The sequence below is a fragment of the Giraffa tippelskirchi genome, chromosome 7 (assembly GCF_054371585.1).
Source record: "Giraffa tippelskirchi isolate mGirTip1 chromosome 7, T2T-mGirTip1v1.2.pri, whole genome shotgun sequence".
In the NCBI taxonomy this organism is placed as follows: domain Eukaryota; kingdom Metazoa; phylum Chordata; class Mammalia; order Artiodactyla; family Giraffidae; genus Giraffa; species Giraffa tippelskirchi.
The window spans coordinates 76,373,556-76,386,494 of record NC_137281.1 but is presented as its reverse complement, the minus strand read 5'-3'; the positions used below and the strand labels follow the sequence as shown (position 1 = coordinate 76,386,494).

At 49.5% G+C, this 12,939-nt stretch overlaps 1 protein-coding gene and 1 long non-coding RNA gene across 5 annotated transcripts in view; one reads left to right on the top strand and one right to left on the bottom strand.

Annotated features, from left to right (window-relative positions):
• The window catches only part of LHFPL2 (LHFPL tetraspan subfamily member 2), a 279,198-nt gene that overhangs the window by 246,827 nt on the left and 19,432 nt on the right, over positions 1-12,939 (top strand). For all 4 annotated transcript variants that reach the window (XM_081505985.1, XM_081505988.1, XM_081505986.1 and 1 more), the window contains one exon: positions 9,844-10,457. In XM_081505985.1, coding sequence (XP_081362111.1) covers positions 10,028-10,457 — 430 coding nt within the window. In that variant the 5' untranslated portion in view covers positions 9,844-10,027. The remainder of the gene's footprint in view (positions 1-9,843; positions 10,458-12,939) is intronic.
• Positions 528-3,133, bottom strand: LOC145512325 (uncharacterized). Its single transcript, XR_014058472.1, has 2 exons — positions 2,848-3,133; positions 528-2,112 (listed from the first exon to the last, which is right to left on the bottom strand). It is a non-coding gene; the product is annotated as an uncharacterized LOC145512325 (long non-coding RNA).

Sequence of the window (12,939 nt, the reverse complement as noted above, 5' to 3'; positions counted from 1 at the left end):
ACGGTGACTGGAGCCACCGCAGGATGGAAGAAATAGGAGCAGAGAAGGAAAGGGAGGCAGCGTGAGTGAGTCAGGACTCTCTGGTAAGAGGCTTGGAGAAGCGCCTGATGTGGAAAGTGGTTCTTGCAGCTGTGGCTCTCAGGGTCACTTCTCATTGTCCTCATTTGCTCAGTAGGGGTTTTTTCTTCTTTCTTGGTACTTCCATGCATTAACCCTAAGATCAGTATATGAAGAAAGTAAACTTTTTATTGAAGCAGTCTACCTTATTGAACTGGACAGTGAATGCTTCTGAGATAGTTGCCAGTCTTTACTGGGGCTTCCCTGGTGCCTCAGTGGTAAAGAATCTGCCTGCCAGTGCAGGAGAGGCATGCTGGATCCCTGGGTCAGGAGGATCCCCTGGAGGAGGGCATGGCAACCCACTCCAGTATTCTTGCCTGGAGAATCCCCATGGTCAGAGGACTGGTGGGCTACAATCCATGGGGTCGCACGCAGAGTCAGACACGACTGAGTGACTAACACACACAATGTGGGTCGCTAGATGACTTTTATTGTTGTCCAACTGCAAACTTCTTTGCCGTGTCTATCCTAGAGGATGGTGGAGTTGAATGTATCTCGACACCAAAGGCAGGATGGATGAGCCATGGCTCTGCCAGGAGCTCAGCCCTCAGAGGAAGTTGGGTTGTGTGTGACCTTAAAGTCTCAGCATTGGCAACCACAGGGGTTTGGTTCTTTTCACCCACACCACTTGTCCGTCAAGGGGCAGCTGTGCCTCTGCTTCAGCATGGACTCAGGCTGTCAGAGAGGTCTCATCTGGGGTTTTTATTTCATGGGAGAGAAAAGCGAGCTGGACGACAGAGTACCCCCCCCACCCACCCAAGCTGTTGTGCCCAGAAGTGGCATGTGTCACTTCTACCCACGCTGAACTGGCTGAACAAGTCCCATGATCTGGTCTCATGTCAGTGGGGTTGGGAAATATCATTTTCCTCCAAAAAGAGACAGGATATTTGAAAGAATAATACGTTCTTTCACAAGAGCTTTCCCGGAAGCTTCCAGTCAGGAGGCGACTCTTGTTCTAGTTGATTCTTGAGTTTACTTGGTGTTTTATGGGTTTGTGTGAGAGGCTCAGAAGTAACAGATGGCATAATCCTCTTCAGTGATCGTGTTTGCGTTTTCTTAAGCTGCTGGAAGGGAACCTGGCTGATGGCCGTGTGTCTTGTGAACAACCAGCGATTCTTTCTGCCTCTGTGCAGAGGGGTCGGGAAAGCCTGCAGTTGCTGTCCGAATGAACATCCAAACTCCCCGATGCTGCGGGCGCTGCCCATCTGTCACTTAGATGAGCCGGAAGCCCATCCTCTAAGGGTTATTGATTCTCAGGGTTGGGTCACTGAAGCAGAGGACATGGCAGTCTCCCCTCTGTTGACACCAAGGAGTTCATGAAGCAGGAAGTATCTTGATTTTATATGTAAGTTCCTCTAAGCTTTTTGGTTTTCACTCTTTGTTACTTTGTCCATTAAAACTCTCTGCTTTATTTTTTTATTTAAATTAAAAAAAAATTGGGGGGTGGAATCTCCATTGCAGCATGCAGGCTTTCTCTAGTTGCAGCATGTGGGGACCACTCCCTAGTTGCAGTGTGCAGGCTTCTCTTGTTGCAGAGCATGAGCTCTAGAGCGTGCAGGCTTCAGTGGTTGCAACACACCAGCTTCAGTAATTGTGGCACACAGGCTTAGTTGCCCTGCAGCACGTGGGATCTTAGTTCCCTGATAAGAGATCAAACCTCCATCCCCTGTGTTGAAAGGTGGGTTCTTAACCACTGGACCACCAGGAAAGTTCCAAAGCTCTGTGCTTTCTTATTGATCCTGAAAATACTGGTGAGGCTCACTTAAGGGCTTATATTTTTCCAGAATTCATTATGAATATGAAAAACACTTTCTGTTTAAACTTATATATAACAATGACATTGGAAGGCAGCTGTTGAAGCTCAAGTTCTGATTCCACTTAAACCTGAAGCCTTTGACATCCCACAGCGCGTGCAGGGCATAAGCCCCTGGCTAATAGGATCTTGACTGAATCACACCTTAGTGTCTACTGTGGAAGTTGGTTCTCCAGTCACTCCTGTTGGACAGAAACAGAAAGAGATGTAAAGGAAGATGATGACATTTTCCGAAAGGTTTCCTCAACCTCCTAGAGATGATGACATTTGTAGAAAGAAAAAAAGCTATGAAATGTGTAAGTGGGCTTGAAAAATCTTAAAGAATGGATCATTTAGAAACTGGGACCAGATAGGTGGACCTATTGACCTTGGTTGCTGACGCCTCAGGACAGAGTATAAAAATGACTTCTCCAGAAATGTGTGCTCAGAAAGCAGATTGACTGGGTACAGAGGAGTTGAAGTGGGCATCAAGGAGGAAATATCTGACTGGCTGGGACTGGGGAATTAAAAAACAAACTTGACAGTGAGCAACTCCTCACCAAGTGCTCCAGATGCAGAAAAAAAGAGGCTTGCTGAGGTGTTCTGGAGAGTGGAGCCTTTGCTTCTCCGGGGGGCCAGGGTGGGGCACAGGCAGCTGCAACCGCCTCTGGGTTCAGCAGGAGAGAGAAGCACCCTACAGAGGGGAGCTGAGCTGGGGTCAGTAATGCCTGGAACGCCTAAGATTACTTAGGTCTACTTGGTAAGTTCCTTGAGATTCCCTGACATCTGCAGCAGCCACGGCCACCTGAGCACGTCCTGAGTGGCCAGCCCAAGTCTGGAGGAGGAGAATTCGAGAGAAATAAAAGCCGTGTGGCCAAACGAAGTTTCGAGAATCCCCATTTTGCCATTTGTAGAGATTACTGAAAACAAAAACTGACTTTCGTGTGTGGTCCAGAGAAACTGCCAGGACCCCAGGAGAGGCAGGATCAAGGTTCTGTCGATGCTGGCCAGTTGGAGTCCATGTCCTGTCAGCCTGACATCTTGGACAGATCAGCCTGATATCTTGGACTGCCTGATTAGCTTGGACCTTTAACAAATTTCAGAAAAACAAGTGAAGGTGTACTTAATTTAGTGAATGCTATGCATGTCCATCCAGATGATAAAGCTAGACTTACTTTTTAGAGCAGACGTTTCTAAAATATGAGGGTTTACAGCTCTGTTCTTAAGTTGCATCTTCAAATATGAAAACTGCAGGAAGTTCCCAGCATGGGCTCTCACCATCCACACCACCGACTTGCTCTGTCAAGGGGAGCAGCCTCTGATAACTGGCCTCCTTGGCTCTGCCCACTAGATAGCAGTAGCACCCCTCCCCACCCCAAGTTGTGATAACCAACAATGTCTCTAGACATTGCCAGATGTTCCCTGCAAGGCAGGGAGGGCACAGTCACCCCTAGTTGAGAGATTGCCCATAGAGTCAGAGGTGGGATGTGGGGGCTAGTTATCCCTGAGGAAAGGGTGTTGGCAGTCAGGAGGAGGTGTGAGCCTATTGAGACCGTAACTTAAGAAGCAGTGTAATTACTAGGGTATTTGTACCCTCTTCTTCAATAGAGTCAAGGTGTCTGCATTTCCATAGTCAGTGTATTTTAGGGGGTAATCAGGGAAAGTGAGGGTTTGCAGACTTCCTTTGGTAGCTGATTTGAAAAAAAAAAAAGACCATGCAAGGTGCTGAGCTGTTCACACCAGCACTGTCCCATCAGTTCTCACTCTGCTTTGTGCTCTGAAGAGGAGGTGCTGATGGATGGGGGGCCCTTGGCCTTGGGGGGTTCCTGGACAGCATGTGAGCAAGGGGCTGGAGGTCGGGGGGACAGCTGGTTGCCTTGCAGAATCGCTCATTGTTGCCCTTGTGTGGCTCCATGAGCTGATGCGCTGGGCCGCACACGTCCTCGCCCTTCTCTGCAGCCTCAGCACCCCTGCCCCGTCCCCACCCCTGACCCAGCACCACGGGGCCTCTCAGTGCAGGCGGACCTCACCGAGTCTGAGACCTTCTTCCGGCTGACTGACTCTCAGAATTCAGTGTGTAAAGAATCTCCTGGGGGCTTGTTAGAGATGCAGTTCTGGCAGCCCCTCCAGAAAGTTTGGTTCAGTGTGTGGGAGCTGGGAACTTATGCTCTTTGAAACAGGTGGCCCGTATCCCCCTCTAGGAGCTGGAGGGGGGCCTGGGGACCACACTCTTCGAATCAGCACTCTAGAGGGTCTTTCTAACTTTTGGAAGGCAACAGCACATAAATTCTACTTTCCTAATCCTCTTATCCTTCCAGAAGACACTGGGCGGGAGGCCATGGTGCTGAGCCTCTGTGGGGCTTGTATATCTGAGGGAGGTGGTAATAATGAACGTGGACATTGGCCAAGAAACTGCCAGTGATGTGGGAGTAAAATGCAGCCTGCTCCGAAGTGTATCGATTATTTGGGCCACATGGGTCAGTGTAGTAAATTTATTATTAATCACAGGAGTTCATATTTTTTAGTACTTACTGAACCACAGATACTGTGTAAAGTTCCTTTGGTAAAGAATTTGTTTAGCTTCCAGGATGGCATCTCTCAAAACAGAGCTTCTTAACTGTGACATCAGATCCACCTCCCCTACACACCATCCCAGGAGCTCTTTAAAATAGAGGCTCCTGAAACCTAAAGGAGTGGAATGGGGTGAGGGGTGTGAGGGAGGTTCGAGAGAGAGGGGACATATGTATACTCATGGCTGATTCATGTTGTTGTCTGGCAGAAACCAACACAACATTGTAAAGCAATCATCCTCCAATTAAAAGAAAATTTTAAAAAACTAAAGTAATAAATATTCAAAACTCTAAAAAAAGAAACTCGAGTTCTGGACTTCCTTGGTGGGCAAGTGGTTAAGAAGCCACCCGCCAACCCAGGGGCCACAGGTTCAATCCCTGGTCCGGGAAGATTCCGCATGCCTCAGAGCAACTAAGCCCATGCACCACAACTACCGAGCCTGTGCTCTAGAGCCCAGGAGGTACAACTAATGAGCCTGCGAGGCTCAACTACTGAAGCCCATGCTCTGCAACAAGAGGAACCGCTGCAATGAGAAGCCCGCCCACCACAACTAGAGTAGCCCCCGCTCACCGCAGCTGGAGAAAGCAGCAACGAAGACCCAGCACAGCCATAAATAAACAAACAGCAACAACAACAAAAAGAGTCCTGCCCAGAGCAGCTTTCTGCTCACTTCCTCACCAAAATATGGATTTTATTAGGACTGGAGCAGACCATACAGACTGTTCTGTTTTTGTCTCTTTTTGTACACACACATATAACACTTACACATATGTATACATAGATGTATGTGTCAAGTTCCTCTGATTCTGAGGTGTAGCCTCAGTCATATTCCTCCCAAATGTGATCCAGTAGGAATTACACAGCATCGCCTATGAAGGATTCTTACCAAAAATGTTTAAGCTGAATATAAATGAGCCTTTAGATTTAACTTCCATTTTCTCTATGATAGAGGATAGAGAACAAGTTTAAATGGCATCATGAGGAAATAGACAAATCAGATTGCTGGGTATCCTGTAAGACAACTGGCCTGGTATCTTCAAATAAGTCAGTGTCAAGGGAGAAAAATAAAGGCAGGACACGGTAGGTTAGGGATGGAAGGACTGACTATTTTTTGACTAAAAGCGATTAAAATCATAATTAAAAAGCAATGCATGAGCCTCGATTGGTTTTAAGAAAACGGCTATAAAAATCGGGGCAGGGTAGGGAAATTTGAGTGTGGACCAGGCTTTAGGATATAAGGAAATTATTGTCAGTTTTCTTGGGTGTGTTAATTTTATTGTGGTTATGTAGGAGAATGTCCTCATTTTTAAGAGGTATATGTAGGAGTGTTTAGGGGTGAAGCATCAAGACATCTGTAACTTATTTACAAACGGTCCAGGGAAAAAATGTGTGTGTGTGAGTGTGTGTACTGTGGATGGAACAGACAGGGCAGCATGCTAACCAGTATTCAGCCCACAGTGCTCATCGTCCATTTTCTTCACCTTCTGTCTATGCTGGCAAATTGTTTTAATGAAGTTGAAACACAGCACCAAGGTGAGATGGTGCTGTTCTCCAAAACGTGGTTTGCACGGCCCGCTTCTTGGGCATCGCTGCTGGCGTGATGGGAGAGAGTGTGGGAATGCCAGGCAGCCGCGGAAGGCAGCTCCGCTCGCAGTGCCCCACCGAGGCAGCATTGACGGGGGGCCACTCGGTCTGCCCCGCCTTTCTAGAGCCTGTGGCCTTTGCTCCCAAGCTTCCAGACTGTAATCTCGTAGGGCAGTTCCACCCAATGCACTTTCTTCCCTTCTCACTGACAGCAGCAAGCTGCCAAGGAAAGGACCCCGTTCAACTCGGCTAATACGGCCCCCTTCTTTTAAATAGTAGGGATCTGTGGAGAGGTGTGCTGACGCCCGTGGACCAGCCATTCGTCACTTCCCTTGGTTCTGTATTCTGACTGTGATATATTACTCTAGGTTTCTGCCAAAGTCTCATTTGTTTAGGGTTGTTTTTTGTTTGTTTTTTTGTTTATCCCTTGCTAAGAGGCTTTCCTCCATGGACTAGCATAATTTTCTGAAAGTCAGAGGGCTGTCCACGTTATCCACAAACACCAGGGATGTGGTAGTAAAGCCAAGCATCCTGGAGGGGACATGCGTTTAGTGGCCGGTAGACAGAAGATGTTTACATGGAAGCTCAGCAAGGCTCTGGTCTCATTATGTGATCTTTGGAGGAGTGGGAATCGCAGTGAACAGCAGGGAGGGCTGCGAAGGAGCTCTGTGCGGAATCCCTGGGTTAACGAGATCTGTACCCTGGATCTTGTTCCCCTTTGATGTGGCTGTTATCTCAGTACACGCCTTCCCTGCTGGGGCGTTTTACAGAGTACAGAGCACTGTAGAAGCCCCTTGCTGCCTTTCCCCTGACCCAAGGACTTTTCTTGGATCCTCAGGAAAGCCAGTTTTTGTCAGTCTTGCATATCATGGCTATTCCTCTAAAGTAGTCATTAGCAGACTTGCTGAGGAGACCAAAGCATCTTATCTCCCTTTTCCAAACAGAAAAGTGAAGGCCTCATTCCAGCCACTCTGGTGTGGCTGCAACAATCTGGTATAGTGGAGGGGGGAACTTGTTTTAGCACAGATGGACAGGGAACTGAATTTTCTGAATTTACACACAGGGGTCCTTGAATAATTCTGCCTTAAATTTGGCAAGAACCATTGCTAAGAACCACGCCAAGCCTAAATGTGCCTTCTTCCCTTCTCCTGAAGTTTCACATCCTTTCTCTTTAGAAGTTGCAGCCTAGTCCCACCCCTGCTCGAAGCTGAGCTTGCTGAGCAAGACATTCTACATTTGGCATCTTCATTAAGATCCCAGTCACCTGAGAGGCTGTAGCAGAGTCTGAGGTTCTGCAAGAGGACAGATATGTAAAGGTTTTATATTCATATTGAAAAACTGTCACTGAACAGTAGAGGGGCAGGGATTGACAGCAACTGGGGGCACCAGTAGACTGGCTTTCTAATCAAATGGGGAGCTTCCCAGGTGGCGCTAGTGGTAAAGAACCCACCTGCCAATGCAGGAGACACAAGAGATGTGGGTTTGATCCCTGGAGGATCCCCTGGAGGAAAGCATGGCAACCCCTCCAGTATCCTTGCCTGGAGAATCCCATAGGGGATTCCCCATGCAGTCCATGGGGTTGCAAAAGGGTTGGACACGACTGAGCAGACCAAAGAATCAAATGGGAAGGTTGGATAGAGCTTCTTTTTCTAACAAGCAGACTCTCCACCTGTGAATTAGAAGTGTTTGTAAGCCTGGTGGGTGGGAACTGTTTGGATGAAGTGGGGGTTCCTCGTGGGAGTCATCCTAGCTTGTTTTCTTGTTCTTTTTTGAAATGATCACTTTCATTATACACAGATCTCCTCCAGAGCTCTTTTGTATTGGTAACTTCCTACTCAAAAGCCATTTCTATTTGGTAATACGGGGTGAGAGGGTAAGAAGGACTTGAGTGAGAATAGATTATACTTCTGGCCTCATGCTAATTTATTTTCCCCAGCTGAGTTTGTCAGCTGTGTTAGGCAGTAGGGAAACAGGAAGTAAGACCCAGGACCTCACCCTCAAAGCCCACCAGGGAAGCTTAGACACCAGGAGTGACCTCATCCATCTCTAAATAGCCTGGGCTTAATCCTCCTCTATGTGTAAGGGCCAAGCTTCAGTTACCACCGAGCACTTCCACTGGCTAAACCGTTGGCTGACCAGTCTCAGCCCTGTTAGGGGAAAAACTGTTGAGGCAAAGGAGTTGATGTTTACTGAGCACTTTCTGTGCCAGGCACTGTGCCAGGAGCTTTCACAGGTTCTTGCTTAATTCTCACAACAGTGTCGTGAGGCAGGGGCTCCTTTCTTTCTCCACGTGGTCCATGAGGGAGCTGACAGCTAAGGCTCCAAGAACTTAGATGCTGTGTGTCCAGGAACCTTTGTGGTGCAACACACCATCTCTTCTTTCCCCAGTGCTGTACACACACGCACGCACACGCACACACGCAACAGTTAAGTTCCTCTGTTCCTAGCTTTGCACTAGCTAATTTCTCAAAACAGCATCTTGTATAAGTGTTAAATCCACTGTTTTGTAAGTAATCACCACTCACTAGGCTGTGAGCCAGCATGGTGGTGAAGCTTTGACACCCACTCCCTTCTTTCCCCACTTCCTCACTCCTCCATAACTCCCTGCCCAGCCATGGCCCACATGCCATCAGGCTCCCTGTAGTTCTTAGGGAGTTGACGTGACCTGGGTTAATAAGTAATCATTCAGAACAGAGCCATGCGCCCGGATGTCCACTGCAAGCTGTGGGATTTTCCTGACCTCGGGGGAGGAGGGGCATGGGGAGAGGCAGGAAAATGGGGCTGTGAGGAGCCCTGTGGCCCATTTCAGGTTTCAGGGGAGGTTTGAGCCGTTAGAGCGGGGCCCTCTGGTAATGAAGCCAGCCGTTTGTCCTTGGGAACAGAATGAGGCCTTGTGAGATCAGAAACAATGGGCGTGTTGAGTTTCAGACCTGGTGTGAATCGAAGCTCAGGCAGAGGCCATGTGATGGACTGGGACAGTTCAAGGGACGCATTCTTCACTGGCAACACGTCCCCTCGGTGGTAATGATACTTAGTCAACGGTCATTAATGCCCCTGTTTTGAATAATTCCAGCAAGTAAGTCAACAGTTCTTGGAGTTTGTTTTCTTCTTCTTCTTCACATTTTAATTTCTGTAGTTCATTTTGTCTCAAAATCACCCCATGAGAAATGCATGGAAAATAAGTTTGGGTGGCAAAGTTTTATTATTTATCATGGCATTATTTTCCTTTTAAATTCTCCTTTACCTCTGAAGCAAACACTCCCTCCTGTGTCTCTGCTAGTATGTTGATACCCAGACAGTAAAATCGGGAGTTGCAAACGCTGCTAATAAGCAAAAGCTTTTGATACAAATTTGGCAAATTTAGCTCATCTAGTACCAAGTCCTGTAAACTTTTTAAAATCGCGGCTCGTCCGTGGACACAGTTCCCCAGCAGCCTATCTTGATCCATCTGAATGCAGCCTGTGCAGCTGGACTTTTTCTAGTAAGATGTAATGGAGCAGGAGCGGCGTCCCAAGAGCGCATAACCGGGGCCGGAGTCCGGCGCGCTGGATGCCCCGGGTGGGTGAGCCGTGCAGCCTAGAGATAAGGGGAGCGCCCTGGAAACAAAGAAACCTGCCAGCTCGCGGAGGGGGGCAGCGTGTTGGCAGGGCGCAGGGCTCGCCAGGGCGCGGTTCTGAGGGCGCGGGCGCGCACTGGGGTCCCGACCCGCGAGTGGGCGGGCGGCCGGGTGGCAGGGCGGGGCTGGCGCCGCTCACCGCCCTCCTCTTGTCTCTCCGCAGGTGAGGCTGCGGCCGCGGAGCTGCGACATGGCAGTATGACAGCCCCGGAGCGAGCTGCCCGACGACGCCGGGTCGAGGGAGCCCCCGCCTGAGCCGCCTTCCCGCGCCTTCCCCTCTGCCCCCGCCCGGCTCGCTGCGCTTGCTCACCCCTTGGACTCCGACTCCCTCCGCCTTGAGCATCAATATGTGTCATGTCATTGTCACCTGTCGCTCGATGCTCTGGACCCTCCTGAGTATTGTGGTGGCGTTCGCCGAGCTCATCGCCTTCATGAGCGCAGACTGGCTGATCGGGAAAGCCAAGCCCCGCGGCAGCGCCGAGCCGGACGAGCAGGGCGCGGGCCCCCCGGAGCCCTACCACCCCACGCTGGGCATCTACGCCCGCTGCATCCGGAACCCCGGCGTGCAGCACCTCCCGCGCGAGACGCTGTGCGGGCCCTACGCTGAGAGCTTCGGCGAGATCGCCAGCGGCTTCTGGCAGGCCACCGCTATTTTCTTAGCCGTGGGCATCTTCATTCTGTGCACCGTGGCCCTGGTGTCTGTCTTCACCATGTGCGTGCAGAGCATCATGAAGAAAAGTATCTTCAACGTCTGTGGGCTGCTGCAAGGAATCGCAGGTAAGCGTGCGCGGAGGGAGCGGGGGCCCTAGAGCCACGCGTGTGCCACTGCGTGTGTGCGGCACGCTCGCGGCTGAATCCTTTGCTGTGTGTGCGTCTTTAGGAGCGCTGTCTTCTCTCCGGGGCTAGGCAGCAGCCACGCGCTGCCCTCATCGCTCCCTTTTCCCTGTCTCACTCCCCTGAAGCAAAGGCAAGGCTGTCCTCTGCTCTCCCCTGCTCATCTTCTTAGCCTGTATCCCCTGGTTCTAAGTTGCTGGGTTTTGAGAAAGCTGCCACGGGGCTTGGCTTTCCCGATCAGCCAGTCTGCGCGCATGAAGGCAATGAGCTCGGCAAACAAATGAGCTCCTACTTTTTGCTTTTCCCACTAAATTAAAAGCATGCTTTCTGCCCTCGGGCGTCCAGGGAGGAATTGCGGTGCAGGAGGCCCCCTGCAGTGGACTGTGTCTGGGACCACTGTAAGGGAGGGGCAGTGATTCCCAGGCAGTGAGCCTGCTGCTGCCACCCGCCCCGCCCCCACCTCGGCCCCATCCCGCTGCGGGATGATTTCAGCTTTGGGCGAGGAGGACGCGTGCCGGGAGGGAATTAGTATCCGCTGCTCTGTGTTTCACAGAGTCGGACACAACTGAAGCTACGCAGCAGCAGCAGCAGCTCTGTGTTTAATAACTGTTCTGGTTTAAACTGTCTCTCTGCTGGAGCCTGACAGAATGTCCTGTGCACTTGGATCAGAAATTACAGACTAACTCTCCCACTTTCTGGGAGTTTCTCACTAAATGAGCTTGTTAGAAGTGGGTGGAAAGAGAAGTATGAGCGCCTTACAGAGATCCCAGAGCGGGGAGGCTGTGAGCTCGAAGACTTCTATGGCCACCAGCATTTTCACCGACTGTTCCATGCAGGGTTAAAAAGTGGATCTGGAACCAAGAGGGTTATCAGTCAGTCCACACTCAAGGGACTTGTTCTGGGTGGCAGACACACACACACCCACACACCGAGTTTGAAGACATCCTCACGAAGCAGAGGAATAGACTCTTGCTTTGATTCTCAAGGGGAAAATCCACTTTTTAAACAACTGCAACCAAAGTCTTTCTTAATCTGAACTCTGAAGGGAGACACAGCAGGCCACCCCCACCTGTCATTGAAGGGCACATCCTGCAGCTGTGAGCGCAGGGCTGCCCACGGTGAAGATAAGCAGTGAGTCTGGCGGCAAGGCCTGTAAAGCAGACCCCAAATGAAGCAGCTCTCCCCTGCTTTATGGCAAATGCTTGAGCTCGGCAGGGCCGGCGTCCAAACAAACAGGTCCAACAACAGTTTTTTCCCAAGCCCAGCTGATAAGGTGTTTTCCATTGCTCAGACCTCAGAGACCATGTGTGCATCTTGGGGAGAGGGTAGTGGGCCCAGAGGAATGACAGAGGACCTGCACCACAATCCTGCTGCTTTTGTGAGGGGGATATACTCATGACCACTCTCAGGACCCCCATCTCTTTCTCTGCCAGGACCAGCCGTACCATGAGACCCAGGCACTCAGGGAATTTGGGAGGCCAGGATTCTGATTTTCAGCTTTGCTACTGACTTGCACTTTCACTCGAGATAAATGCACCCAGTTCTCTGGATGTTGGCATTCCTCTTCTTAAAGATAAAGAGATTGGAAAATATGATCTGATCTTAGAGTTTTGCTTCTGTGAAACTCATTGTCCTCCTTTTGACTGACTTCTCAAATTTGACGTTCATCCCCTTCGGCTTGGCTTTTCACCTTTGAAAAATGTTCAGTAAGCTAGGTTTCCATACTGGATCATCTTTTTCTTATCAGAGAAATGTCCCTACTTTATTCCCCAAGGCACACAGTGCCTCAGGGGAGTGCGAGTATGTGTGTGTGTGTGTGTGTGTGTGTGTCTTACCTTTTGCTGAGGAGTGTGTGTGTGTGTGTGTGTGTGTGTGTGTGTGTGTCTTACCTTTTGCTGAGGAGTGTTACCAAAGTGCTGCCAAAGCTTTCTGAAAAGTCAAAATAAACATGTAGATGAAGGGAACCCAATTTACACAAATTATTAATCCTGTTGAAGAGCCCTCGTTGACCAGAGGAGTTATTTCTGCTCAGTTTGCCGTGACTATGGTATATTTGCTCATCTCCTATGATTTCATGACTTTATTATGAGTTTTGTCAGTATGCTGGTATGCAGATAAGACTTCTGGTTTGTCATCCCTAGGAATGTTTTTCATCCTGAGAAACTTCGTGCCTTTCAGCCAAGGGATAGCCATTTATAGTAGGGTGGGACATCTTGGGACGTACCATCACAATCAGTCTTTTGCAATCAGTTTGCAGATTATAGATATCCTTCAGTCTCAAAGACTGTTTACATGCAGTTTTTAATAAGGTGTTACTCCAGTGAACTTTAGTCTCTAAGAATGTGGATTCCTCCACCAAGTCTTTTGGTGCTCTTGTTTGCTATTTCACATAAATGGCAAGAGTGTTCATTTTGGCACAAAGATG